Source organism: Ursus americanus, chromosome 30, assembly GCF_024610735.1.
Source record: "Ursus americanus isolate L20-20 chromosome 30, mUrsAme1.1.p, whole genome shotgun sequence".
NCBI classification, from domain to species: Eukaryota; Metazoa; Chordata; class Mammalia; order Carnivora; family Ursidae; genus Ursus; species Ursus americanus.
The window spans coordinates 30,787,085-30,815,012 of record NC_142156.1 but is presented as its reverse complement, the minus strand read 5'-3'; the positions used below and the strand labels follow the sequence as shown (position 1 = coordinate 30,815,012).

Genomic DNA, 27,928 nt, shown 5'->3' with positions numbered 1-27,928 from the left:
GGACGCCAGCAGCGGCCGGACCCGGAAGTAGAGGTTGCCGAGCCCCCCCCCCACCGAGTGAAAGCTGAAGCGGGAGCGCAGGCGGGAGCCGCGGTGGGCCTGCGGGTGAGCGGCGAGCGGCGGGCGACTCCGGGAAGTGGGCACGTTTCCCGAATGCTGGCCTGGCGCCGGGGGCGTCCCCAGTCCCGGGGCATGGGAAAGGATCCGGCTTTGTGCATATTCTCGTCGCCTCTTTTCCGGCGGCGTTACACCCTCCGCCTCGGGGCTTGCAGTGGGGGTTCAGGGAGGTGATGTTGGGCCAGCGCTTAGTCCGGCGCCTGGAAGGATAGGCGCTACAGTTAATACCGCCCTTCATCGAACCGCCCTGCAGTTCTTTGGGTGCGGTCTGTTGTCTCGATCAGTTGTCACAGGTAGGGAAACTGAGGTTCCGGGAGGCAGTGCAGCGGTCGGGGCCACTCACCGCCCCCATGGCCCTGGCCCAGTCTTGAGGGCACCCTGGTGTGTTTCTCTGATTGTTGTTGTTGGAGATGAAGGAGGGTCCTTTTGTGAACAAATTACTTGGAATCCAGGCGCAGTAATTTCTCGGCAGGTGAAAAGGAAGACGAAGGCCTTATCTTGCCTCACTCAGCCTTTGGGAACAGGACGTGGAGAATTCAGCCCGGAGAAGTCAGTCCACCGTGGGCTTGATGGCCATTTAGCCCTGGGATCCCTAAAGCCTTGGCAAAGGTCACCTGACACTAGTCTGAATTGTTCTGAACCTCAGTTTACTCATGGTTAAAAAAAATTACAAGTCCAGCCTTACAGAGCGGTCGGCAAGATTAAACAAAGTAGCAGTTTATAGCAATTGCTTGCCTACCTGGGAGGAGCTCTCTTTCCCTCTTTTCCTGAAGCCGTGGGTATTGGGTTAAGTTACTAAGGTGGGAGATCCTAGAGCTCTAAATGCTGTTTGGACCACTGCTAGGCCTCCACTCCCTCGCTAAGTTCAGTTGTTCGTGAGACTGACAGGAAAGGACTTTATGTACTGTCCCAAAGGCCCCACACCATTGGTGGTATTGCTGGTGAGAGCTGACCGTCACTTTGGGCCCACCACTTACAGTTCTAGTTTGGGGTGCTAACTCCCTTAACACTGCTGAACTCCCCTTTTGAAATAAGAGAACAAGCTTCAGACTCAGCTTCAGTAGGAAACAAGGTCAAATTTGATTAACCATGTAGGTTACGGAAAGAACCTGGTTCTGACCATTGATTACAGGTTTTCAGGGCCTAAAGGCTATAAAATTTCCCTTTTAAAAAAATATACATTTAAGCATTTTTTAAAAAGGAAAAACTTAAGTGAGTAATGACGTTGGCCGAGCAAAAGGGTTTTAAGATGGTATATGGTATAATGATGGTATGATCAAAGTTTGCAAACCATCGCTTTCAGCTTTTACTCTCCTCATTGACTTCCCTTTTGAAATTCAAGTGTGCCTTAATGGAAGAACGGAGAGGCCCCAAGATAATCACAGGAAATTAATCACAGTTAAGACTGCGGAATTCTTTTAAGAGGTAGAACCTGATGGAGTTAAATGAAAAATTTTTTTAAAAAGTACCTGGTAAGGACACAGGAGTTTCAGCCACAGCTCAGCAAACTTCCCAGGTAAGATTTTCCCAGGAAAACCTCTTTCTCTGAGTCTTAGTTAGTTCTCCCTTGAGGTGGCCGTACCGGATCATCACCAGGGTCCCTTTCCCAGGATTCCATGATCCTGAATCCTTAAAGGAAGTTGAATTTCTTTCCTAGTCAGGGATACTCAGATCATTACAAAGTACTCAGGCAGAGCTGAAATGTAAACTGTTGAACTAGAGACAGAGCTGCTAGAGACCTACACGTATCAGTGTGGAGCAGCGGCTAGTCTGACACACGGACAGGTGATCTGAAATCAGGACGGATGCTGGCGTGCCTTTGTACGGTCGTATCCCTAGCGCTGGATAAATGACATACTCCCCTTGAAGATGCTAGGGCAAAACATTTCTCTCTAAAGGGATCTTTAGAGAAGAATCTGTTAATTCTTTACTGAAAAAGTGTTTAGGATCCTTAGGTATGAAGAGGAATACTAGAAATATAAAACTAGAAACTTTGACACCACAGGGGAAAAGGACATTGAGAAGTGTTTGCAGTACTCAGATGTAAAGTCCGTTTTTAAAATTTAGACAGCTAAAAGTATTCTTATCATTTACTTTGCAGGAGAAATTATTATTATTATTGGGGGTGGGTGGAGAGAGAGAGAGAGCTCATGGAAGCAGAGGGAGCGGGAGAGAGAATCCCAGGCAGACTTCCTGCTGAGCACGGAGCCCGATGAGGGGCTTGATCCCAACATCCAGAGGTCGTGACCCGAGTCAAAGTCAGCCACTTAACTGACTGAGCCACCCAGGCGCCCCTTGTCTGTACTTTGACTTCTTAGTTCTTATTGACCAGTCATATGTGTCCACTGCACTAAATGTAACAGGTGCGAGAGGGAGTATGGTTAGCAGGAGGCCCCCCAGCCCCAGCGTCCAGACCCTGCCCCCAGCCCTGCCCCCAGCTGGTTGCATCCACAGGCGGCAGGGCTCCGTACAGTCACACACTTGACTCTCTTCATGTCATTTCTCTGAAACCCGATACCTACTAGTATTGACCGAGCAGATGCACTGCTTTCTACTTGCCGCTTGGTGTTCCACGGTACACTGTACTTTGATTTAACAACGCCCTGTTGACGTCCCCTAGATTGTTTCTAACCTTTGATTATGAACGCTGATGCTGCAGGAAACTCTCCAGCGGCGTGTTTCATAACAGGTGCCGCTGTGTCCTGCCTTGGGAAGCCAGTGTCCACGCGGACAGTCTTGCCAGCGCCCACTGCTTGCTTCCACAGCCTCCTCTTCCCCTGCGGCCTCATCCCCCGCCCCATTCAGGCCCCACAGCACTGCTTGAGCTCTGCCAGGCACCTTGCCTTCTGGCCTTTTTTTTTTTCTTTGACTCCTGCTCTCCACTCTGGCACCTACAGTTTTTGGACGCTCCCACGTCCTCCCCTCCTCCTTACCCATCTTAGAGAATCATTCACCTCAACCCCAGCCCCTCTCTGTCCCTCATACTGCCCTGGCAGACCCTATCCCTGCTTGATCTAGCTGTCTGCCTGCTGTCAGCCTGCCCCCAGCGCCGCCTCCTGGCCTCAGTGTTTACACTTGCCCTGAGAGAAGAGTGGCCTTCCTTCTGGCCAGGGACCACCACGGCTTCCCACCCCTCATCCACGCAGATACATCACTCCAGCAGTTCCCTCCTCACCTCCTGCATCTTTTCTTTTCCCTCTCTGCTCGACTAGTTCTGTCGTCAGACAAACGTGCTGGCGTTTCTTCCATCTTAAGATGAAAAAGCCCACTGTTCCCTCTCCCCTCCTTCCAGGCCTTCTTGAGGTCCCCCCACCCAGGCTTTTACCGCTAGCACTCACTGCACGAAACAGCACCCCTCAGGGTCATCTGGCACCTGCAAGTCTTGAGACCCCAGGGTCAGGTCTCCACGATCACCTCACCCGGCCTGTACCTCACCCGGCCTGCAGGTATCTGTAGCCTTCCCGGACCCCCAGCCTGGGCTCCTTTCCCGCTCCACACGCTGCCACATGCCGCCACCTCCTCCGTGGCCCAGCTGGCTGCCTAGCAGGCAGCTCACATTTAACACACCGGACGCAGCATCCGTATCTTCATCCCGAGCTGCTCCTTCCTCCCGGTTCCCATCTCAGCAAATGGGAATCCCATCCTGTAGCTGCCTAGGCCAGAAGCCCTGCAGTCATTCTCCACTGTCCTCACTTCCCGTTCCCAGTCCTTGGCTCTGCCTTCGGAATCTGCCCAGACCCCAAGTTTCCCTCGGCACCTCCACCACTGCTGCGCGGGGGTCCAGGGACTCCCTTCTTGGAGCAGCCAGAGGGCTCCCTCGAACACTTGAAGTCAGGTCATCCTGCTCCTGCGCTACCTCCCAGTTCCCTCAGAGCAAACCCGAAGTCTGAAGCCGCCCTCCCCGCCGTGCCCCAACCTTCCCTGGACTTCCCCCGGACACTGCAGGGCTCAGCCCTGCCAGTCCCTCCCCGGCTCTGCTTCACCGCACATGGCACCCAGCGACATGCATTGAGCATGGAGTAGGTGCTCAGTAAGTAATTGTGGGATGCTTGGATTCCTTCCCAGCGGTGGGATTGCTGGGGATGTGCACCTGTAGTTTTGAGAGACATTGTCAAAGTGCTTCACGTATTGGTCGTTCCAGTTGGACTTCCACCACCTACATTCGAGTTTGCCTGTCAGCAGACCCTCGTCCATGTATGTGCTCACCCTGTGATCCTTGCTCCTGAGACAAGCACAAGCTCGTTTTACTTCTAATTTGCCGTGATGGGTGTTGTTGGCCATCATATCGCAAAAGGCTGATTTCCTCATTATGTAAACAATTGCTAAAAATAAGAAAACAGTTCGGCTGGGGAGAAAAAGGGTAAAAAATGTGAATAGACCGTCCACAGAAAAGGAAGGCAAATGCTTTTAAACAAGAAGAGGTGTGTTTCTGAGCTTCTGAAATCCTTAGGTGTCGTCTTCTTTTCATACCAAAGTTTATGTTTTCTTCTAGTATTTTTCTAGTTTCATCTTTTTGCTTAATTTCTGCTAGATCTGGAATCTGTTTTGGTGGAAATGATAAAGTAGGAGTCTAGCTTTAATCCCCCTCCCCAGAAGTTTGCCCAGTTGTCTCAGTAGAAGTCGTGTTGTTGTTTTTTTAATACAGTGTCATATTTGTCATTGTCAAGGCCATATGTAAAATGATCAGAAAGAAAGGGCTCGTTGTTTCTTTCATTTAGCCAGCAGGAATTAAATGTCCTATAGCAGTCTTGGAACCAGCTGTCACAGTCGCCAACAGTGATCCAGACCTCAGGCCGCTCATGTGCTGTTAGGGAGATGAGACAGTAACTACCCGTGGCGGGGTGCACAGTCCCTTGTAATGGGTGGGGGGCAGCAGGAAGCGCTTCGTCCTGCCAGCGGGTTCTGGGAGAGCTCTTTATTTGTATTTATTTTTAAGATTTTATTTATTTATTTGACACAGGAAGACAGCCAGCGAGAGAGGGAACACAACCAGGGGGAGTGGGAGAGGAAGAAGCAGGCTCCCAGCGGAGAAGCCTGATGTGGGGCTCGATCCCAGAATGCCGGGATCACACCCTGAGCCAGGCAGACGCTTAACGACTGCACCACCCAGGCGCCCCTGGGAGAGCTCTTTAAACAACAGTTAGCACTAGAGCCGGGCCTTCAGACAGTCGAGCTGCATCCTCTGGTCTTGGCGGTACATTCCACGCGAGGGAACAGAGGCTTGAGAATACGTCTGACTTTAGGCAATGGTGTCCAGTTGAACTGGCCAGAGCACAGTCTGCAATGCTAGAGGTTGCATGGGGCAGGCAGGAAAGTAGATTGGAAAAGGGCTGTTGAGTTCTGCTGGGGTCTGGATTCCCAGGCCAGTGGGTCTCAGGCCTAGTTTTGGATCAGAAGAATCTGGAGAACATGGCATTTTATAAAATGTCCCAGGCGGGGTGCCTGGGTGACTCAGGCAGTTGAGTGTCTGACGGCTCTTGATTTCGGCTTGAGTTATGATCTCAGGGTCCTGGGAATCCCTGCTCAGCAGGGAGTCTGCTTCTCTCTCTCTCTCTCCCTCTGCCCCTCCCCTACTTGTGCACTCTTTCTCTCTCAAATAAATAAATAAATCTTAACAAAAATTAGAAAGTGTCCCACGGCGTCCCGGTTCTCAGCTGAGGTGGAGATGCTGCTCTCAGCTCTGGGGGGCCAACAGAACCGTGCCCTGGGAGGAGGCCAGCCATCTGCCCTACCCCAGCCTATCGGTCCGGATCCAAAGGCCCCAAAGTCTTCCTAGCGTGGATTTGGTGACAGGACTGACCTGAGGTCATGGAACCACATCAGCTTCTCCCAAAGGAACCCAAATTCGTAAGGTGTTCATCTCTAAGCCTGTTCCATTGCCCTGGTTTGTCCAATGTCTTCAAGTTTCCCTAACCTTTTTTTCTTCCCTCAGGTTCAGTGTTTGTTATTTAAGTAAACTCTACACCCGGTGTGGGGCTTGAACTCACAACTCCGAGATCAAGAGTCACATGCTTTACTGACTGAGCCAGCCAAGCGCCCCTATTTTGGGGGTTTGAGTTTTTGTTGTTGTTTACTTTGTTTTGTTTTGTTTTAAAGATTTTATTTATTTATTTGAGAGAGACAGAAAAAGTGCAAGCGGGGGGCAGAGGGAGAGGGGAAGCCGACTCCCCGCTGAGCAGGGAGCCTGACATGGGGCTTGATCCCAGGACCTTGAGATCATGACCTGAGCCAAAGGCAGCCATTTAACTGACTGAGCCAGCCAGGCACCCCATTTTTGTGGGTTTTTTTTTGTTTTTTTTTTTTTAAGATTTTATTTATTTATGTGACAGAGAGACAGCCAGCGAGAGAGGGAACACAGCAGGGGAGTGGGAGAGGAAGAAGCAGGCTCCCAGTGGAGGAGCCTGATGTGGGACTCGATCCCGGAACGCCGGGATCACGCCCTGAGCTGAAGGCAGACGCTTAACGATTGCGCTACCCAGGCGCCCCCCATTTTTGTTTTAAGTAGGCTCCATGCCCACCGTGGAGCCCAACACAGGGCTTGAATTCACAACCCTGAGATCAAGACCTCAGCTGAGATCAAGAGTTGGGTGCTTAACCGACTGAGCCACCCAGGCGCCCCAAAGAAATTGTGTTTACTTGTTTTTTGGGTTTTTTCTTAAAGATACGTTTATCTATTCTAGAGAGAAAGCACGTGCGAGCCGGGGACAGGGTCAGAGACGGAGAGAGAAACCCAAGCAGACTCCCCACTGAGTGTGGAGACCAACGAGGGGCTCGATCTCACAGCCTTAGATCAGACCCAAGCTGAAACCAAGAGTCTGACGCTGAACCAACTGCACCACCCAGCTGCCCCTGTTTTTCATTTTTTAAAGTGAGTTTCCTTCTCAGTGGTAGAGGTTCCATTAGAAGCGTTTCTGTTTTTGGTGTGTCTTTTCTTCTCTTCAGGAGTCAGCGTTGACAGTAGTGTTGAGCCGCAGAAGAGCAGTTTCTGAACTTCCTTGCCATCTCTCTGAAGCTGGAGTGTGAAGGGCCGAAGCCCCTGGCAGCTTTAAGACAAGATGAAGACTGTGCTCATGGTTGCAGAGAAGCCATCCTTGGCCCAGTCCATTGCTAAAATCCTCTCTCGAGGTAGGGAGGGCAGACCTCGGCGGGGGGGATCTGTAAGCATGGTCGTCTCTTTCTTTTTCCAAACGGTGACCCAGCCCTCTGGAGTTCACGTGGTTCACGACAGCGGGCGTTAATGCAGCCCCTCCGTCTTAGTCACTGTGGGATGTGTTTACTGCCATGGCCAGTGCGGGCCAGGGCTGGGACTCCCAAAAGGTACAGGCCCAGTTCACAGCCTGGCACCAGGCCAGCCACTGTAAGAACACAGTGCCTGTCAGCTTGTTGGTCATAAGCAGTAATCAGCCCTAGTAACTTACACAGAGAATTCACTGGAAGGAAGAAGACAGAGCCAAGAGCCCACCCTGGTCTAAGTCTGAGCCTGATCTTAGCCCCCAGTCTACATCTGAGGCCTTGCCATGGACACTGTCACCCCAGGACCCTTGCCACTGCCCTCAACCACTACAACTGCAGCCTGTGTGCCTCACATCACTCGAGAGTAGCCACCAGGCTGACCCTTGTCTATGGCCGTCCTGAGACACCAAGGCACGAGCCCCGCTCTGGCCACTGGGGCAGGGGGGTGGGGTGCTGCTTCCCTTCCTGTCTCTGAATTCCCTCCAGATAGGAAGGGGGCCTGGGTGCTGGGAACCTAGAAATGGCACATGCCCACTGTGACCTCCCCTTGGCTGGGACAGCGGGCTGGCCTCTCTCTGAAGGGAAGGGGAGAGCTGAGAAGTGCCCCGTCCCCAGAGGCTAAGACAGTTTAGCCGAGGGGCTGTCAGCGGGGAGTATGAGAAGCCGTGGGACTTGATAATGAGGAGGCCCCCAGAGGCCTTCAAGTGAAGTTGGAAAGACGCGAGGCAGAAATGCAGAGGAAGGGCCCAAGAGTGTCTGCTCTTGAGAGTGTTCAGAGAGGGCGCTCCTGGCCTTCAGCCGACCCAGGGTCTGCGTGGCGAGCACACCACGCTGGTTGGTTAGCAGCGAACGGCGTTTCCCCTGAGAACCAGGACGTCTCGTAGCGCTCAGTTACCCGCAGTGGCCTGGGGACGTGCGCACTGACTGCTCTGGGGAGGGGGTGCTCTGGCCCTCTGAGAGGCAGCGTCTGGCCCGGGGCCGCCGCAGTGGCTGTGGCTTGCTGGAGCAGCTGTCACTGTACTTCGCCCCTGCAGGAAACATGTCCTCACACAAAGGGCTGAACGGAACATGCTCAGTGCACGAGTACAGCGGGACCTTCGCCGGCCAGCCCGTCCGCTTCAAGATGACATCTGTCTGCGGTCACGTGATGACCTTGGACTTCCTGGGTGAGCCCCCAAGCCCCTGCCCACCCCCTCATCCCGCTGAGGGAAGCCTTGCAAAGTGGTGCCATGGGTCTAGTTGGAGCCAGGGGAGGGCTCCAGGCAGAGAAGCTTGTGCAGAACCTGTGAGTCCTGAGGCCAGCAGATCACGGAGAGGTGCCCCGGAGTCCCTGGGTGAGGTGTCCAGAATCCAGGTTTTGGAGCTCAGTGCCCCTTGGGTCCCCATCCCAGAGATACCCCTTAGTCACTGCATGCCCTGTGCGCCTTCCTGTGCGTCCTGGAGGTGGTGGCTGCCCACCTCAGGGGTTCCTGGCCCATGCAGCCGTTTGGGAGGTGGTTCCTGCTGAATGTGACTGTTGCCCTGTGGTCATTCGGTGGCCGTCATTGTCATCCTTGTATCTTTGCTATCTGTCACCTTGGAAGAGCCAGCTTGAGTGACCCAACAAAGTCAGGTGCAAAGCCCCATGGTTGACAAGAGCCCGGCTGAGGTTCTGACCCCTGCTCCAGAGGCTCATGGGAGGGACCGGGGCCTCTATGAGTTTCTTTTTTTTTTTTTTTTTTTTTTTAAGATTTTATTTATTTGACAGAGACACAGTGAGAGAGGGAACACAAGCAGATGGAGTGGGAGAGGGTGAGGGAGAAGCAGGCTCCCTGCTGAGCAGGGAGCCCGATGTGGGGCTCGATCCCAGGACCCTGGGATCATGACCCGAGCTGAAGGCAGATGCTTAATGACTGAGCACCCAGGCACCCCCCTCTATGAGTTTCTGTCCCACATGGTGAAGTGGGTCTTCCAGCAGTGTTATCCACTTCCCAGGATTGTTTGAGTACTCAGTGTGACAGTGACAGTAGAGAGCTTAGCACACAGCAAAGTCTCAACACTTGTTGCTGCTCAGTGACAACAATGACATTGATTCAGTTGTGTGGCCAAGCATTTGGACTCTTGAGTTTTATCACCAGCCAGCAGGCGGGGAGCTGGGATTTGAACTTGACTCTGTCTGACCCCGTTCTCCTAGGCTGCAGGAAATGGGGACTAAAAGAAAGAGGGCTCAGCGTGCAAGCACTGAGCCCTGAGTGGAGAAGTAGGTGGACGTACCAGTCGTGAAGCTCAAAAGATTGATTCCCCACGGGATCACCTGAGCGCCTGTCCTGTGCGCGGTCACATGCCGGGTGGGGGGAGAGTTACAGAAACTCAGGCTGGGCGAGAAGGCAGAAGTATGAGTGGTGCTGTGGCCAAGTGAGCCAGCCTAGGAATGGTGCTTCCGGCCACAGGGCATGTCCTGAAGTGAGGCTGGAGCCGCAGCCCTGCCCAGGGGTGGCTCCTGTGGGTGGCCACGGTGTGGTGTCACCTCAGTGGCCCAGAGGAGCGAAGGCCTGGCTCTGCCTCCAGTTCTGGAGGCTGTCCTGGGCAAATTGTTCTCCAAGCCTCCCTCTCCTCCTGGGGTTATGACCACTGCAGAGGTCAAGCCCCGTGAGCCAAGAAGTGTGATTCAGATGTCACTGTGGCTATGACTTGTAGGAAAGTACAACAAATGGGACAAGGTGGACCCCGCAGAGCTGTTCAGCCAAGCCCCGACAGAGAAGAAGGAAGCTAACCCCAAGCTGAACATGGTGAAGTTTCTGCAGGTGTGTGGGGCGGGCTAGAGCACCGGCACCTGCCCGGGCTCCCCTTTCAAGAACCCAGAGGCCGTTGCTGGAAGCCCAGGGCTGGCCTTCCAGCCCTTTCTGTGAGCGCCCCCTGCTGACCCATGAGGCACCTTTCAGGCCTGTTCCTCGCTTTAGAACCATCCACTGGCCCACCTGGGCAGCCCTGTCACTCAGCCCTGGAGAGCAGAAATTCTGCTTTTTAAATTGTTTGGTGGTGGTGGTGGTAGTTTTTTTAGTTTCAGACAAATGCATACATATTATGGAAAATATTAGAAAGTAGAAGGAAGAAAAAATTATCTATAATCATACTACCTAAGACAACCACCATTAACCTTTAGGCTTATTTCATTCCAGCCCTCTTCCCGAGCATTTTTTGGGGTTAATATCATACTGCCTTTATAACCTTTGTGTGGCCAAGAAACTAAGTTCTGAGCGAAGTTCTCTGAGTAGCACATGCGGCCTGAGTGCGGCTAGCACCTGTGCTCAGGCCAGGCCCTGCTCTGGGCGCCCATCCTGCTCCGCGGTGCTCAGGGGCCAGGGGGAGCAGTGTGGGTGGGCACTGCGGGCCAGGCCATGGAGGTATCAGTCGCTGTGTGCTGTGTGGCAGGTGGAGGGCAAAGGCTGTGACTACATCGTGCTGTGGCTGGACTGCGACAAGGAGGGGGAGAACATCTGCTTTGAGGTGAGAGGGGGGCCCACTGTGGTCCTCACTTCAGGCCTGCCCGCCCACTGTACTCGCAGTCACCCCATTCCGGGGGCTGCAGCCAGGAATCCACTCCATTGCCTTAGAAATGCCTTTTTTTCCCCTCCTTTACTTGGGAAATTGCGTAGACACTTTCCAATGTGTGGACTCTACCAAGGGTAGGGGTGAAGGGTGTTACTTCCCCTGCTAGGGTGCACTGTGTGAGCAAACAGAAAGGGCAGAATTTTCTAGGTGGATGGGAGAGGGTTGGTTGTCAGCATCCCAGCCTACTGGGCACCTCTCAGGGACCTTCAGCCAAGGCTGGTTGCCGCTCGGCTGCGTTCCTCACTCCTTTTCTCACCTCTGATCCTCATCCTCTCCCCACCCAGGATGCCCTCGCACCTGCCTCGGCTGCAGCCGTGGCACCCTCGCGCGGGTCCTGACCGCAAGTGTCCTCTGGTGCCACTTACCCTCCTGCCTCTGCACCCCCAGCTCTCACCTGGGGCCTGGCACACCTGGGGTCTCAGGAAATGCTTCCTATGTCCCAGCGTAGCACCCTCAGTAAACATGATCTCGCTTTGTCCCTGCCCAGATGCTCCTCTCCTGGCCCCTCCCCTGCAGGGCTGCTCCTCCCCTGGGGGGGCTTCGCTTCTGGGGGTGGAAGCTTATGGGGCTTTCTCCCCTCAGAAATGAAGGCACCTCTTTCCCGTAAAGAAGCTGCATGGCCAGGCTCCAGCGTGACTCCCCTCTCACGGCACAGCCTTCTTAGTCTGGCTCCAGGCCCCACGCTGTGCTCTCGCCCCGAGCTCCCACCTTGGGAGTGCCCGTGCCCTCCCCGCTCCTGCCCTTCGCCTTTTCCTCCTCATTCTACCCTTCCCTTTCCTTCAGTCTCTAAAAGTTCCACCCACCCCTCCTGGCACTCTGCCCTCTAGAAGGAAGGGAAATGGGTCAAGCGGGGTGGATTTCGTGACTGAGCTCCCTTGCATCGTCCGTGGCATTAGCATTTCCTGGTTCTGCGGGGGTGAAAGCAGAAGGTGAGAGAAAGGGTGGTAGGAAGGGAGGGGGGTGTTTGAGCAGGTGTGTCAGTGGCAGGAAAAGAAGCCATGTAGCAGGAGTGCTGTGGAGAGACTGGAACTTCTGGACCGGGAAGGGGACGGAGGAGGGTCTGGCAGGAGGGGAGGGAGAGGAGCTGTGCCTCACAGGCAAGGCACAGACCCCCGAGGTGGGTGACCGCCGGGCCGCCTCCCCCAGGTCCTAGACGCCGTGCTGCCTGTCATGAATCCGACCCATGGTGGCGAAAAGACAGTGTTCCGGGCCAGGTTCAGCTCCATCACGGACACGGACATCTGCGCCGCCATGGCGCGCCTGGGCGAGCCCGACCACAACGAGGCGCTGTCGGTGGACGCCAGGCAGGAGCTGGACCTGCGCATCGGCTGCGCGTTCACCAGGTGCCGGCTGCCCGCCCTTTGGCCAGAGCTCCTGCCTCGCTGGTCCCCATGGGCCGCCCTGGGCCTGCTTAGCGCTAGGCCAGCGTCAGCGTTCTGTGGAGGAAGCGATCTAGCTGATGGAGACCACACGGGGCCCCACATGATGAACAGGGTGTTCGTCTGCACTGTGGGGGTGGGGGGGATGGAACGGAATAGAAGGGTTTCCCCGCCCCAGGGGGGGTGGAACCTCTACTCTTCTCCCTTACCTTCCATGCCACGCGTGCTGCACACGCACGATTCCTCTCTACCCACACACACCCTCCCCGGGCCCCTCGCCGAGCGTGTCCTCACCCTGTCCCCTGTCTTCTGAGCACGGCGCCACCACCAGCTGGCCCCATGCTCGACTCACATGGCTGCTTAATGATGGTGTCTTGAGTGAATCCATGACCAGAATATCTTTCTCTGCCCCGTGCCTCCTTGTAGGTTTCAAACTAAGTACTTCCAGGGAAAATACGGCAATCTAGACAGCTCCCTCATCTCGTTTGGGCCATGTCAAACCCCTACCCTGGGCTTCTGCGTGGAGAGACATGATAAAATCCAGTCCTTCAAACCGGAGACCTACTGGGTGCTGCAGGCCAAGGTTTGCTTTCCCTTCCCTATGCATGCTGGGTCACTCCAGGTTCAGGCTGGGGACTCTGAGGGTTTGCCATCAACATCGTAGCCCTGCCAGCCCCCCAGGCCAAGGGCACAGAAGAGGGAGGCCAGAGCGGTCTGCGGAGTGCCCCAGCCTTCATAGGCCTGGATGCTTTGAATTTAGAGAAGCAGGAATGAAGTCAGCTTTGGCAGTGTGGGCAGGGGAGGTCACGCCTCAGAGCTGTCAGCTGTGATGGTCAGGTCCAAGGTCTGGACTGAGGGCCATAGGCCACTGACTTCAAACTTTTTGAAGCCATAGAACCCTTTTTCCAAATAAAATCTTCCACGTAAGCTGGTTGTAAGATTTAAAACATACTACAGAGCTGATCTGGTGACGTAGGGCTGGGGGCCCCTGGAAGGGCCACACCTTGTGCTGGCCAGATGTTAGAGGCTTGGCAGGGATGGCGTTTGAGGTGGAGATTCCCACACTCCTTAAGGACACAGAAGCCTCGGCTTTGGACTCCCCTTGTGAGACCACCTGCCTAATCTCAGGGGAGAGGCCTAGAATCAGAGCAGCCTTCCCTTGGGGCGGGGCTGGGTCTCAGCCTGCGTATCTGTGCCCCTGCACACACCTGTACAGGTATGGCCATGAGGCCTTAGGGATGGGACCATTTTCCTCCCAGACGAGGAGCGGCTTCATCTACCTCAATTCTCTTCCCTGGCAGTGTGCTCACCTGGATGTTTTCTTTCCCATCTTCTCCTTTTATCCTTTTTCCTGCAGGTTAATGTGGATAAAGACAGATCTCTTCTTTCGGACTGGGACCGAGTGCGAGTGTTCGATCGGGAGATCGCACAGATGTTTTTAAACATGACAAAGCTGGAGAAGGAAGCCCAGGTGGGCCTGCCCTGCCCACATCTGTCACGTTTGCTCTGGGTAGAGTAGGCCTTTAGGTTCCTCTGGCTGGAAGAGCAGCTTGTGACCTAGGGTCCCATCTTTGTCTCCTTTTTGGAAGCAGACGTGTTTTGCAAAAAAGAATGGTCACTGATGCTCGCCATCACTGCAGTGTGCTGCTCCCCTCCTGTGTACCAGGCACTGCCCCGCATCCACCCCCTGCCAGCCCCTTTCCACGTGACCCCAGGGGCATTCTCTCCTTTTGGCAGGACTCCATTTCACACAGATGTCCCTTTTCTATAATATTGAACGCTAACAACTCCAGAGGGACCTGTGTGCACGTCAGTGAACCTGCCCAGGGTCGCACAGCTAGCATGGGATATCCCAACCTCGGTCAGCTTTCATGGCTTATGGTATTCTGTTTCATACTCAGGGTTCGTATGAATTTGAGGGTCATGTGCTTGGCTGTTAGGAACAGGGTGATGCCACTTGGCAAGGGGCTGGCTACTCAGGGTGGAGGCAGTTCTAACACTATCACAGCGGCTCGCAGCCTTACCAGCTACCAGAGTCGTGGAGGCGTGGCCTGGCCTCCTGCAGTTGCCTCCTCTTGTCCTTTTCAAGCTTTTCTTGGGTGCCCTCTGCTCGGCCATGCAGTTGACTCAGGCTTCCAGAACTTTCTCCAAAGCTGCTTCATACTTTTATCCTCAGTCATGTTCAAGAGACCCCTCGCCACCATCTCCAGATCTCGCCCATGGTGATCCCAGCCTCCCCTGCAGCGCACACCCATTTGGGCCTAAATTTGCCCCCACATTTGTCCGTCTGGAATTCAGAAGGCACTGCCCTGCCCCGTCGCCAGTCTCCATGGGATTGGGAGGGGCAAGGCATCAGAACTGAGTTGTTTGGATTGTTTTTGCCACAGGCAAGACAGACAGCTCACAGCCTTCAGCCGAGAGTTTGAAGTTAACCCGTATTTTATTTAAACTGCATGGTGTTTACAAATATTTCAGAATAGTTACCAACACTGGAAAATTACAAGATTTCACATAAAAGTCCTGATTTGCAGTTTTTGTTGACAACCTGGAAGATGGAGCAACACCAGTAAGCCCTGGTGGGAGTGCTTGGGTGCAGCGAGGGGCAGGTGGCTGTCCCTGAGGTGGGCCTGTGCTCCGTGGTCTGGCCCAGGCTTCACCTGCCATCCCCGTGGCCTGGCCACCACTGGCTCTTGGAGGATTTTGAGTTTGCAACCCTTTCTCCTGGTTCTTTGCCATTCTTCCAAGTTTTCTTTTTCCCTAGGAATTCTCTAGAAAAGGATTTTTTTTCTTTTTCCCTTCCTGGCCCTAAATAAATATTCAAGTCTTAAGACCACTGTGAAGAGTGAAATCGAGAAGCAGGGAGACCAAATGAATGAAACCAGACCCTTTGCCCACATATCCGGATTCTCTGTTATGGCATCTTTCCCCCTGCTGCCCCGAATCCCTGAATCTGTTCTGTCCTCTAGGTGGAGGCCACAAGCAGGAAAGAGAAGGCCAAGCAGAGGCCCCTCGCCCTGAACACTGTGGAGATGCTGCGAGTGGCTAGCTCTTCTCTGGGTATGTAGGGGCGTTCCTCTAAAGCCCACAAAAGACTTCTTAGGACAGGCCCGCAGTGAGCCGTTCAGGGCCCGGGCAGCGCCTGGGGGTGCAGGGCCGTGCTGATGCTCTCACCTGTGCCGGCATTCTCCCTCACGCTCACCTGTGTCAGGGAACAGCCCACCTGCAGTGTCCTGTGAGCCTCATGCCGAGTTCATGTCTCTTAAATTCCAGAGTGAAAATAACCAATAACAAACTAACAAACACACGAGTGGACCCCTCTTCAGAAGATTATTGCTTAACATTCACCAGCTTCTTGGAATTTGTGTGGGGAAAACTCAGACCATTTTGTATTATCAGACATCTGTGCAGCCACTGCCCGGGCTGAACACTAGGAAGGCCATGGTCAGGGACCCCCTGCAGGCAAGCCCTCCTGTGTCACTGGCTCAGTGGAGTCCCCTCAGAGGCGTTAGACCATGGAGGTCCAGCTCTGGACCCAAATTCTGGTCCAATCTCAGCTTGGCTACTTTCTTTCTTGTCCTGGAGCCTCAGTTGCCTCACAGGAACATGGGGTGACCATCGTGACCATCTCTGGGCGTTGGTTGTTCTGAGGATGAAATGATTGAAATGGTGCATCCTCACAGGAGCAGGGGCAATGACTGCCAGTACCCGAGAGGGGCATCCTGCCATCCGCACCCCAGAGCGCCTTCCCTGGTGTGGGGAGAGAGGCCAAGAGTCGGAGGTTGCTGCTCCAGGCCTGTGTCCTGCAGGGCGAGTGTGACCAGTGTTGGCGTAACCTCTCTGAGCCTTGTTTCTGTGGTAGTGAGGTGTTGGGACTGGAAAGTCAGCCTTCTCTGACAGCTGTTGGCTTCAAGGCGTTGGTGGCCTCTGCGGCCTGGGGAAGCTGGGCAGTGTCCTCGCAGAGTGGCACCTTCGGGGATCCTCAGAGGGCAACAGTGACACTGAGTGACCGCCAGCCTCTGCTAGTCAGGGAGAAGCAGGAGGACAAGCCATCCCTCAGTGGTCCTGGGGTGCCATGAAGACGGAACCCAAGGGGCTCAGAAGGGGTGGCCTGTGCTAATTCTGTTGTCATAGAGGGACATCAGGTGACCCTGAGGCAGACCCCACGCGCTCCATGGCCAGAGTGTGCAAGATCGGCACTCTTCAGGCCACATTTAATCAGCATAGCCGATGTCGTGAGGGTGACACTGTAGAGCATCCCTGTCCTGGGTCCACCTTCACAGGTTCAGGACCTCAGCCTTGGAGAATGCTGCCCAGACACGGGTGCCTGGCCAGCAGCTCCGTGCACTTGTGGCACCCACTCAGAACCTTCCTCACCTACCAGGAGGCCCTGGCCACCTTTGGTGGGGAGCCTGAGTGCCCAGGCCCATGTGCAGGACCCTGGCCATCCCTGGCATTCTGGTCCAGCAGAGCCTGCCCCCTCTCGCAGGCATGGGGCCACAGCATGCCATGCAGACCGCCGAGCGGCTCTACACGCAAGGCTACATCAGCTACCCGCGGACTGAGACCACCCACTACCCCGAGAACTTTGACCTGAAGGGCCCTCTGCGGCAGCAGGCCAACCACCCCTACTGGGCCGACACGGTGAGCAGAGCCACTGGGCACACTTGTTGCCAGGATCTTGGGACCCAGCCCAGGCACTTCAGCCAAACCCAGAACTGGCACTGGCTCCCTCCCTGTGGGAGGACGGCTGTGCCCAGACTCACACCGCCTTGTCTTCTCTCCCTCAGGTAAAGCGCTTGTTAGCAGAAGGTATCAACCGGCCACGGAAAGGCCACGACGCTGGCGACCATCCCCCCATCACCCCCATGAGGTCTGCCACAGAGGCCGAATTAGGTATTGGGCACTCCCTGCAACACACACACACACACACACACACACACACACACACACACACACACTCTCCAAGCTTCTGGGTGGGAAGCTACCGTCACATGGCACCTTTGGACAGTGTTAGGCCCCATTGGCAATGGGGGCTCTCTCCCTCCCCCATCTACCCCTGACTGTGGCAGAGGGGTCACCTGGAAGTTGCGTTCCGTTGCGGTGAGCCAGGACAGGAGTGAAGTGGCGGCAGGTGTGTGGTGGCGCTCCTGAGTGCGGGGTGCAGGTGGCTGCTCGCAGGAGGCGGGAGCGGGAGGGTGAGACAGACGGACAAGGATGGAACAGGACAGCGCCAAGACAGGGAGTGCTAGGGCCCAGCCTACCAAGGCGGTGCTAGCGGCCTGTGTCCTGGGAGGAGGCAGGGAAGGGGAGAACTGTACCGGTAGAGACGGGAGCCTCTGTGCACAGCCCAAGTTTGAAGTGATTGGTGGCAAGTCAGTAGCTGCGGACCAGCCAGGCCCTGAAGAGCAGTCCCATCCAAAAGCAGGGGTGGGAGGTGGGAGCCGTAGCTGTGAAGGAACCACCATGGCCAGGAGACTCACTTTCCCTTCCTGTGTGTTTCCTCCTCCTCTCTCGAGCTTCGGTGCGGGCCTGCCCTGGCATCCCATGCCGACAGCCAGGGCCCTGCTGCCTGAGTGAGAGCGCTGGGGGTCCTCGGAGCCAGGCCCCGGCCAGTGACCGGCTTCCGTGCCTGTTGCAGGGAGCGAGGCATGGCGGCTGTATGAGTACATCACCAGACACTTCATCGCCACGGTTAGCTACGACTGCAAGTACCTCCAGAGCACCATTTCCTTCCGAATCGGGCCCGAGCACTTCACCTGCACAGGGAAAACTGTCATCTCTCCAGGTAAAACTGCAGGTCCCAGCTTGGCTCCTCCCACACCTCCCCAGACAGACGGAATGTTCTCCATCCGACCTGGGGAGGAAGGCCCGGTGTCTTGAGCCTGGGCTGCCTGGGACGGGCCCCTGAGTGGCAGCACCCTGTGTCTCCAGGCTTCACGGAGATCATGCCCTGGCAGAGCGTGCCTCTGGAGGAGAGCCTGCCCACCTGCCAGAGGGGAGACACCTTTCCCGTGAGCGAGATGAAGATGCTGGAGAAGCAGACGAGCCCGCCCGACTACCTGACGGAGGCCGAGCTCATCACGCTCATGGAGAAGCACGGCATCGGTGGGTGCACCCACCCTCCCGCCTGCCCTGGCCCCAGGCCTGAGGGTCCCCAGCCCAGGACCAGGGTCCAGCAGACGGTGCTTCCAGAGCTGCTCAGTGACCCCTCCGTGCCCAGCACCTGGTAGCTGGGGCCCGGGGTGTGGCCAGCTCCCCAGGCAGTGTTCACTCTGCTGGGAGCTGCCTGTCGCTCTAGAGGGCCGCGGACTGTCCAGGTTGCTGTACCGGGCTTCTGCTCTGTCACCAACAGTCGTGACCCGTGACGCCTCACCTGAGGCTGGGGTTCTGGTGACAGGGGCGGCCTCAGCTGGAGAGCTGAGCCTGCTTCTTCCAGGGGCCTGGGTGCCTGCCGTGAGTCCTGCCCTGGGTCCTCAGGTCCGGATGCTGTGGGGTGTGGGTGCTACTCCCCCAGCATCCTCTGTCCTTCCCCATTGATAGGACAGCTATGGCTCCCCAGACCCCATGGCCAAAAGGAGTTTGTGTCTGCGAAGAGGGCTCTTGCGACCTTCTGAACAAGACAGCCCCAGGGCTGCGTGAAGAGGCTCTCCGCAGGGGAGCGCTGCCACAGTGGCTAGAATGCAGTGGGCACAGCAGGGAGTACGCTGGGTTCAATCCCAGTCCCAGCATCGTCCTTCAAGTGCAGTACCTTAGTGGTCTCCTTGGGCTCTGAGCACCGTCTAAGGAGGCTCGTCAGCACGCAGATTAGTAAAGGCAGCATCTGGCAGGGCCAGGTGACCCTGAAGTCCCTAGGGGAGGTGCTGCCCCAGAAACGGATCATGAGGGACCTAGGAGCCAGAAAGTGGGCGATACTGAGCAGGTTTCAGAGGGGACGATTTGGCAGGGAGCATGGGCGTTCCTCTGTGTTCAGAGGTCTCGAGCCCTGATTCTAGAAGGGACGGGTGTCTCAGGATCGAGGCAGGAGAGGCCGAGGAGCTCACATTTCCCAGGTGTGAGGGGCAGGTAGAATGAGCTCCCGTGACGTTGGCAGAATTCCTTAAGCTCTGTGAGCCCCTGTGTCTGTAGATGGGGATTAGACACCCAGCACTGGCTGGGAGGGCCATTTTTGGATTCATAAGACCATTCTCGAAACACATGCTGCAGTGCCCCACACACTGTTGGCCAAAAACCAGGGGCCACGTGGTGGGCAGACGTGGAGCCCTACAGTGTGACAGGAGCAGGCTGAGGAACCCCAGGACCTGCGTGTGTTTCAGGGACAGACGCCAGCATCCCCGTGCACATCAACAACATCTGTCAGCGCAATTACGTCACTGTGGAGAGTGGGCGCCGGCTCAGACCCACCAACCTGGGCATCGTCCTGGTGCACGGCTACTACAAGATCGGTGAGTCTGGCTGCCTGTGGCTCCCTGGCTTCTGCCTGGGCTGTGATGCTGCGTTTGTCAGCCCACACCCTCTGAAGGGCCCTGCCACAGGGCCCCAACTCCCACTGCAAGGGTGCTACACCGGGCCCCCTGAGGACGTGCCCCTGCAGGAGCTCTGTGTGGTTGATGGATGAATGGACAAGAGCAAAGGATCCAAAAGGAGAGGTGCAAGGGGCTCCTCCCCACAGACTGGCTCCTGGTGGGGTCCAGAGCTGTCTGCTCTGTCCCTGAGAGGTTTCAGGGGGACCAGGGGAGATGGCGGAGCACAGGCCTGGCCCAAGGACTTCCAGGAACTGTGACACCGTCCTAGAGACAGAATGTCCCTGGCCACTCCACACAGGATTTTCTGGGTAGGAGATCAGGAAAGGCCTGGGGTCACGGGACTCCAGCCTGAGCTGGCGGGGGCGGCCACAGCCCCTCGGTGCAAGTGCTCACAGTGGCACCTCACCACCCCCCTTGCAGATGCAGAGCTGGTGCTCCCCACCATTCGCAGCGCGGTCGAGAAGCAGCTGAATCTGATTGCCCAGGGCAAGGCCGACTACCGCCAGGTCCTGGGCCACACACTGGACGTCTTTAAGAGGAAGTTCCACTACTTTGTGGACTCCATTGCCGGTGAGGCCCACCTCTTCCCTACCCCTGGGTCAGGGCCACCACGGCCGTGTGGGACCAGCATCCAGATCTGGGCTCCAGGCTCTGGGGCTCCGTTGGGAGAATGAGGCCGTGGCGCCTCACTGCTGGCCGTCATCGTCATCGGGCTAAAAAGTGGGCATCTTGGTGCCTGGGTGGCTCGGTCAGTTAAGCTTCTGCCTTTGGCTCAAGTCATAATCCCAGGGTCCTGGGATCCAGTCCCGTATCGGCAGGGAGCCTGCTTCTCCCTGTCCCCTTACTCTTCCCCCTCTGCTCATGCTTTCTCTCTCTCTGTCAAATAAATACAATCTTAAACAAAAGAGCAGGCATCTTACCACCACGTGTGAGGCAGCCAGCTCAGGTGACCAGTGAGGCTGCTGCTCTGCCTTCCCCTGACCCCTGCACCCTCGGGGATAGAGACTCACTGTCTCAGATCCTTGCCCACTCATGGTGGCCTCCCCCCACCGGCCTGTCCAAGGTGGAGGTGGGCTTCCGGCCCCGGGAGGATGTGACTCTTCCCTGCACTGCTTGCCCTCAGGCATGGACGAGCTGATGGAGGTGTCTTTTTCGCCCCTGGCGGCCACGGGCAAGCCCCTGTCCCGCTGTGGGAAGTGCCACCGGTTCATGAAGTACATTCAGGTAAGTGGGGTGAAGGGCTGTGGCCGCCCTTCTGGCCTCTGGCACCCCTGTGCACAGACTCGAGCAAGTCTTGTCACCTCTGGAGGCCTCTGCTTTATCTTCAGTCCTACAGGAATAATAGTCTTGGTCCGGGTTGTCACACAAGCGTGAGAGGCCTACTGCAGTCTTGCCCACAAACACCGACAGTGTCCCCCTAGCCCCAGGAACACGGAAGCTGTGAGGCCGCTGAAACACATTGTCCGTTTTTTCCTAACAACACATTATTTGCTGTCCCGGGTATTCATATACACGCAGGGGGTTTAGAACTGCCTTTCTTCATACGTGCAGTAAGTGTCCTGAGACTCATGGCCAGGGGTGCTTGCCTGAGAGCTCGTTGCCTGACAACGTGTTCCACGTTATGCATTACGTATTGTGTGTTATGTGTTACGTATTACATATGACACGTGTATTTGTATGTCTGTATTCTGCCGGAGGTATACATATGTATTATGCATTATGCATTGCTGTTATGTATTACATAGTACTTATGTATTATATAAACAATGTATTAGGCTGTGTATATAATATATCATGTATTATGTATTACATGTTACATTTTCTATATCAGGTATTATGCATGACTTGTTACATGTTGCATATTCTGTGTAATGTGTCATATGTTATAGATTACATGTTACGTGCAACATGTATTACATGTTACCGGTTACTTTGGTATCATGAGAGTGAGGGTGGGCAGGAGAGCTGGGTGACCTCGGTGACCCCAAGCCCCCTCCCTGGTGCTACTGTAGGCCAAGCCGAGCCGCCTGCACTGCTCGCACTGTGATGAGACCTACACCCTCCCCCAGAATGGCACCATCAAGCTCTACAAGGAGCTCCGGTGCCCACTGGATGACTTCGAGCTGGTCCTGTGGTCATCGGGCTCTCGGGGCAAGAGCTACCCACTGTGCCCCTATTGCTCCAACCACCCGCCCTTCCGAGACATGAAGAAAGGTGAGTGCCGTGTCTCTGGGCCTCAGCCGCTCCCTCCAGAGCAGGGGCTGCCCTAGCCCCTTGGGTGTCTGTGGTACCTCTTCTGGCCCTGCCCCTGCCCCACACCATGCTGGCCTCTGAGGGGCCCTTTCCTGGCCCCAGCCCCCATGTTGGCATGGGGGTAGGAGACCTGGGGTGGATTTGGGCACTGCTGAGGCAGACCCAGCCATCTGCCCCTCTCCGTGCGAGTCAGAATTGAGCAGGCAGCTATAGTCAGCTCATTCAGGACCTGGGCAGTAGGCATGCCGTGCCCCCTCCCGGGCTAGGGTGAGCAAGAGGATGCAGCAGGTTGGGGGACCTCTCCTGGCAAGCGGTGTGCCCTAGGTCAGCGTCTACCACTGTTCTCTCTCCTAATGGTTATTACTAGAGAAAGGAGAGCATGTGTCCAGGTGGGACCGAGAGTCTAGAGGGGCCCAGGGCCCAGCACACTCACCCTTGGCTGTGCTGTCTCCTTATACCCCACCCAGCCCCTGGGGTGTCATCACACCATGCTATAGATGGGAACGAGGCACAGCCAGAGCCATCAACCCACGTTCACCTGGGGGTCTGGGGAGCCCTCAGGGGTCTCAATTCACCCCTTCTGACTCAAGCAACAGGGACGGTCTGCATTGAGCTGCTGGAGTCACTGAGGCCCTTCCTGCCCTACAGCAACTTCCAGGGAAGCCGGTGGCCCGTGTGACCTAGTGGCATAAGAGCCACTTGGAGCTGCTGGGAATTAGCTGTGGAAGCAAAGCGAAGGGGAGGATGAACCTGGCTGGAGGCCACCAGGAAGGCCTTCTGGAAATGATTGGGGGGCTGGCGCTCAAAGGTTGAGGAGCTTTTAGAGAAGCAGAGAAGCAGGGGCAATGGCGGTGGGAGAATCCAGAGCCAGGGTGAGCAAGGCTGAGAGGAACGCTTTCTGCAGGATGAGGGATCTGGACCGTGAGGCCCTGGGAGAAGGTCCCTGGGGGGGGATGGGAGTGCGCATCATGGGCCGCCCTCTCTCCGCCAGGCATGGGCTGCAATGAGTGCACGCACCCCACCTGCCAGCACTCGCTGAGCATGCTGGGCATCGGCCAGTGCGTGGAATGCGAGAGTGGCGTGCTGGTGCTGGACCCCACCTCGGGCCCCAAGTGGAAGGTGGCCTGCAACAAGTGCAATGTGGTGGCACACTGCTTCGAGAACGCCTACCGTGTGCGCGTGTCCGCCGACACCTGCAGCACCTGCGAGGCTGCTCTGCTCGCCGTGGACTTCAACAAGGCCAAGTCGCCGCTCCCGGGTGATGAGACACAGCACACGGGCTGCGTCTTCTGCGACCCCATCTTCCAGGAGCTCGTGGAGCTGAAGCACGCGGCCTCCTGCCACCCCATGCACCGTGGTGGGCCAGGGAGGAGGCAGGGCCGAGGGCGGGCCCGAGGCCGGCGGCCCCCCGGGAAGCCCAGCACCAGGCGGCCAAAGGACAAGATGTCAGCCCTGGCTGCCTACTTTGTATGACGGCCCCACCGTCCCTCACCAGGCACCACACTGGTGTCCTGTGGGCCACGGAAATCATTAAAATGCATTTTGTCTTCTCCAGAGCAAGCAGCTCGGGACCTTACACTGGTGCCAGAGGGTTATGGAGTCCTCCCTGCCCGTCTCCTCCCTGCTCCTCCCGGTCTCCCTTCATTCTGCACACATCACCTGAGTGCCCTTGCTCTGCCCACACCCCGGTGCTGCCCGTAGGGAGGCCACCAAGTATGGAAAGGGGGATTGAGCCCAGTCCGAGGCTCACATCTTACTTCAGTACGTGTAGGACAGCACGGTAGCATCCCCGATGTCTGCAAGGCAAGAAAGAGAGGAAGGCCCCAACTGCCTGTCATCCCAGGCAGATGTCGTAGGAGGGAGGCCTGTGGGAGGAGGCAGGGCTGAAAGAAGTCCTCACTGGACCTTGGCCGTCCTTGCAGCCCACCGCTTGGGGCCAGAGGGCGGCTCTGAGCAGGTCTGTGTGTGGTGTGTGCGACCCTGGCAGTCTCCCAGGGCCTGTCCTGATTCCTGTTCTCCCACAAGCCCTTATTGTCCCAGACAGGCAGGCCGGCCACTTCCTAGGAGGAGCTGGGCGGCGGTGCCATGCCGAACCACAGGGAGCCACACTGAAGCTGTCTGCGTGCCCAATTTAGAAAAGGATCCATCAGCCAAACCGCTCTGTGGGCTGCGCTCCACCTGCCGTCCTTCCCGCACCCCTCCACCGCTCCGGCCCCACGGGGTGGTGGTAAAACAGCTTTCCAAGCAGTGTGGGCCACACCTCTGTGAGGGACAGGTCAGAGACGTTTTGCACATGGACTCGCTATCCGGGTGGCAAGTTCGCAGTCCACACTGGAACGTACGAGGCTCCGAGAAGAGCTTCCGTCAGTAAACCTGTGACCACCCAGCATTCCAAGCAGGCGCTGCACCCTCCAGGCTCCCTCTTTTGGGAGGCCCCAGCAAACCAACCTGGGTGTCCCTGGAACACTGTGAAAGCCCTCTAGAAGTTCAAAGAAACTATGCAGTGAGCCAGGGAGGTGACGACGTGACCTGAGGGCAGGCTCCCGGGAAGCTGCTGGGATGGTGTCTCAGGGGAAGGGGTGCCCTCAGAATGCTTGTGTTCCTTCCCCTTCCCCTCTTACTAGGACCAGACTTGGGGGCACTGGCAAGGCCACATCTGCTAGTGGGTGGTGTCCCTGGCACAGGGCTGTGACTCTGCCACCCCATCACATAGCAAGTGGAACCAGGGCCTTCTCCGTGGGTAGGTGACCCAACTCTATTCCGCTGTGAGATACACACATACACACACACACACACACACACACACACACACACACACACAGGCAGCCCAGGTAGATGGCCAGAAGGACTTAGGGGAGCAGAGACTGTACCTTAGGCTTTAAACCCAAACTACCTATTCCTTACCAGGATTCTGCCCTGAAGTTTCAGCCCCAAGCAGGGCTAATCATTCATTTTCTCTGCAACTGTCCCTTGTGTATGAATGTCCTTGGCATTCAAAGCGGGAGTCTACCTTCTGGGTCTCTTCATCTCGCATCATCCAACGGCATACAGCTCTTCCGGCGCGGCTGCAAGGGCAAGGAAGATAGGAAGAGACGAGGCCCGCTCCAGCCGGGACAGCCTGCCGTGCTCCTTAGGACTACAACTGCCGCCCTGAGGTCAGGGAGGTCCGTAGCTTCAGGCTGACCTGCTCTGGGGGAGCAGGGGGCAGAGCCGCAGACTAGGCCTTCGTGCATGACTCCCAGAAACAGGGCTTGGTTGTCCAGCTGAATTGGCTGGACACGGCCCATTGTGCTGGACAACACCCATTCCCGTCACTCTGAGACTCCGGTGCACATCGCCACTAGGTGCCTCGTGTGCATTTGCTCAGTTGAGTGAGGCACCCCTTCCGGGACTGCTAGACAGAAGGCACCGCAGACCTGCAGACACGACCCCACCCCCCTCCACCTGCATGGATCATTCAGGCCCCAAGGAAGCTCTGTGGGCCCCCTTCGAGAAAGCAGCACTGCTGGCAACAGGAAGCCAAGCGGGACTCCCGGAAGTCAGGGGTGAGGGTTTGTACCTTCTTTCCAAGGTCACAACATCGCTGATGGCTTGAAAACCCCAGGGCAATGTCACCCCATCTCTACAATGAGTCTGGCAATGTGAGAAGGGGCGGGGCAGGAAGATGGGAGGAGGAGGTAGGTGCATGAGGTCCTAGGACGGGGGAGTAGAGGCTTCAGGGTGGGGTTCCAGAATAATGGACATGGGACCAGGAGAGGGTTCAGTCAGAGGGGGCAGAGGCGGGAGGAAAAGCCAGGCTGAACGCTTTGGGAGCTCCGTGTTGTCTGCTCACCTACGCCACGGGGCAGCCTGGTAAGAGAGGCAGAGCTCAAAGTCAGTGGCTGGGTGGGGTGGGTGACATGGAAAGATTCCTCTCACGAGGGAGAAAGCCAAGAGCCAGAAGCTGAGGCGTGATGGAATGCAGACAGGGAGGCGTTGACAGAAGCCACAGGACACAAGTAATCCCACAGGCAGTGCCTTGGCCTCGTGCCCCTAAGGGGCCAGCTCCGGGCCAAGTGGCAGGGCCTCACTCTGTTGTCATCTCTAAGCCACCGACCTTGAATGGAATCGGTGCTTCCAAGAGTCTCATGTAGGCCCTCGCCAAAGAGGCCTGCCGGTATACCAGCTTTCATAGGCACCCCACTTCTCAGTGTGGGAGGTCCTAAGCCAAGCACCACTTCACCTGTGCCGTGGTTCTCAAACTTCACCCCACGGTCATCCTGACACTGGCGGTCTGGACAGACTCTGAGAAACACTGCTGCAGGGTCTCACAATGACCCCATTAAATAGCTTGGTTGCTCTAGTCCCCATTTTTCTGGTAAGGAAACAGACCCAGATGAGCTGAGGAACATGTCCCAGGTAGGACAAGTTATAAGAAGTAACCTCAAGCCTTGCTTGGGGTCACCACAGACAGGGGGTTATAGGATCTAGGACGGTGTATAGGAGAATGGCATGAGCCAGCGCCCCTCTCCCACCCTGATTTCTCTGCCTAAATACCCCCTGCCTTCCAGGCTCACCCCTGCCCAAGACGGGTTCCTTTCATATCAGCCAACTGCTAGTTCTCCAAGGTTTCTTGCTTCACTGAACCCCTCCTGTTAGTGAAGCATCCCAGAAACTGTGATTCCTGGGAAGGACAGAGGCTCATATGTGGACCTGAAAGTCAAGGAGGTGGGGCTGCATATGGCTCTAGACGGCTCTTCTTCCATAAAAATGTTTTTGAATTTTTTAGAATTATATGCCTTAATGTAAAGAGGAATATATTAATATTATATATTAAAAGTTCATTTATTTCTTCTAGCTTGAAAAGAAAACATTTTCATGGGCCTCTATGGTGGCAGAAAAATGCCCCCTCCGAAGATGTCCATGTCTTCATACCTGGAACCTGTGTTAGATTACATGGCAAAGGAGAATCAGGGTTGCAGACAGAATGTAGGTTTCACATTACCTAACTTTTTTTTTTTTTTTAAGATTTATCCATTTGAGAGAGAGAGAGATCCCATGGGTGTGGAGAGGGAGAGGGAGACAGAGAATCTCCAACAGGTTCCCTGCTGTGTGAGGGGCCCCATGTGGGGCTTGATCCCAGAACCCCTAGATCATGCTGAGCCAAAACCAAGAGTCCGCCGCTAAACCCACTGAGCCACTCCGGGACCCCATCATCTAACTTTACAATACTGAGATTATCCTGTCTCATCTGGGCAGCCCAGTGTCATCACAAGAGTCTTTAAAAATGGAACACGGAATCCGAGGAGGCAACCAGAGAGGTGGCAGTGCGAGGACTCGTCTGGATGTTCCTGGCTTTGGAGATGGAAGAGGCCACAAGCCAAGGAATGGCCAGTCTTTAGGAGTCGGGAAAGCAAGGGATCAAATTCCTGTCTAGAGCCCCAGAAAGGAACGTACCCTACTGACACTTCAAACTTATAGCCCATTGAGACCTTGCAGGCTTCTGACCTCCAGAATTGTAAAAAATTTGTGTAAGTTTGTGGTAATTGTCATAGCAGCAATAAGAAACTAACACAACCGCTAAAAGTGTGCTGGGCCACAGGCACTGTGCCTCCTCGCCTGATGGCCCACCGGCCCTGGGGCAGTCTGGGTCTGCATCCCAGCTCTGCCACTCACCAGCTGTCCCACAGCACATGTTGCTTAATGTCTGGGCGCTGTGAGGTAGGGATTGCTTTCCGCATCTGCCCAACCACACAAGGCTCCAGAAGAGAAGCAATTCGCCAGTGATCGCGCGTTTTGCTCCAGAACCCAGGATGTGGGCCGCCTCGCTGCGCGACCCTTTGGGTGGAGCGC

The 27,928-nt window shown here is 55.9% G+C and overlaps 1 protein-coding gene across 7 annotated transcripts; it reads left to right on the top strand.

The window, feature by feature from the left end:
* The first annotated feature begins 15 nt into the window (after positions 1 to 15).
* TOP3B (DNA topoisomerase III beta) lies at positions 16 to 23,652 on the top strand. 7 transcript variants are annotated; one of them, XM_087857541.1, is made up of 20 exons: positions 29 to 105; positions 6,798 to 6,985; positions 7,060 to 7,242; positions 8,385 to 8,516; positions 10,027 to 10,133; positions 10,762 to 10,836; positions 12,088 to 12,284; positions 12,747 to 12,903; positions 13,678 to 13,791; positions 15,287 to 15,377; positions 16,807 to 16,961; positions 17,108 to 17,213; positions 17,287 to 17,451; positions 17,959 to 18,105; positions 18,252 to 18,425; positions 19,634 to 19,762; positions 20,264 to 20,413; positions 20,967 to 21,067; positions 21,856 to 22,057; positions 23,088 to 23,652. In XM_087857541.1, exons 3-20 carry the CDS (start codon positions 7,173 to 7,175, stop codon positions 23,567 to 23,569), a joined length of 2,754 nt encoding a protein of 917 aa, XP_087713667.1. In that variant the 5' UTR covers positions 29 to 105; positions 6,798 to 6,985; positions 7,060 to 7,172; the 3' UTR covers positions 23,570 to 23,652. The 7 variants fall into 7 exon arrangements, with proteins under 7 accessions (XP_087713666.1, XP_087713667.1, XP_087713665.1 ...); XM_087857544.1 differs by lacking the exon at positions 6,798 to 6,985 and adding an exon at positions 1,460 to 1,633 and having other exon boundaries at positions 67 to 105; XM_087857540.1 differs by lacking the exon at positions 6,798 to 6,985 and having other exon boundaries at positions 16 to 105.
* Positions 23,653 to 27,928: the final 4,276 nt, after the last annotated feature.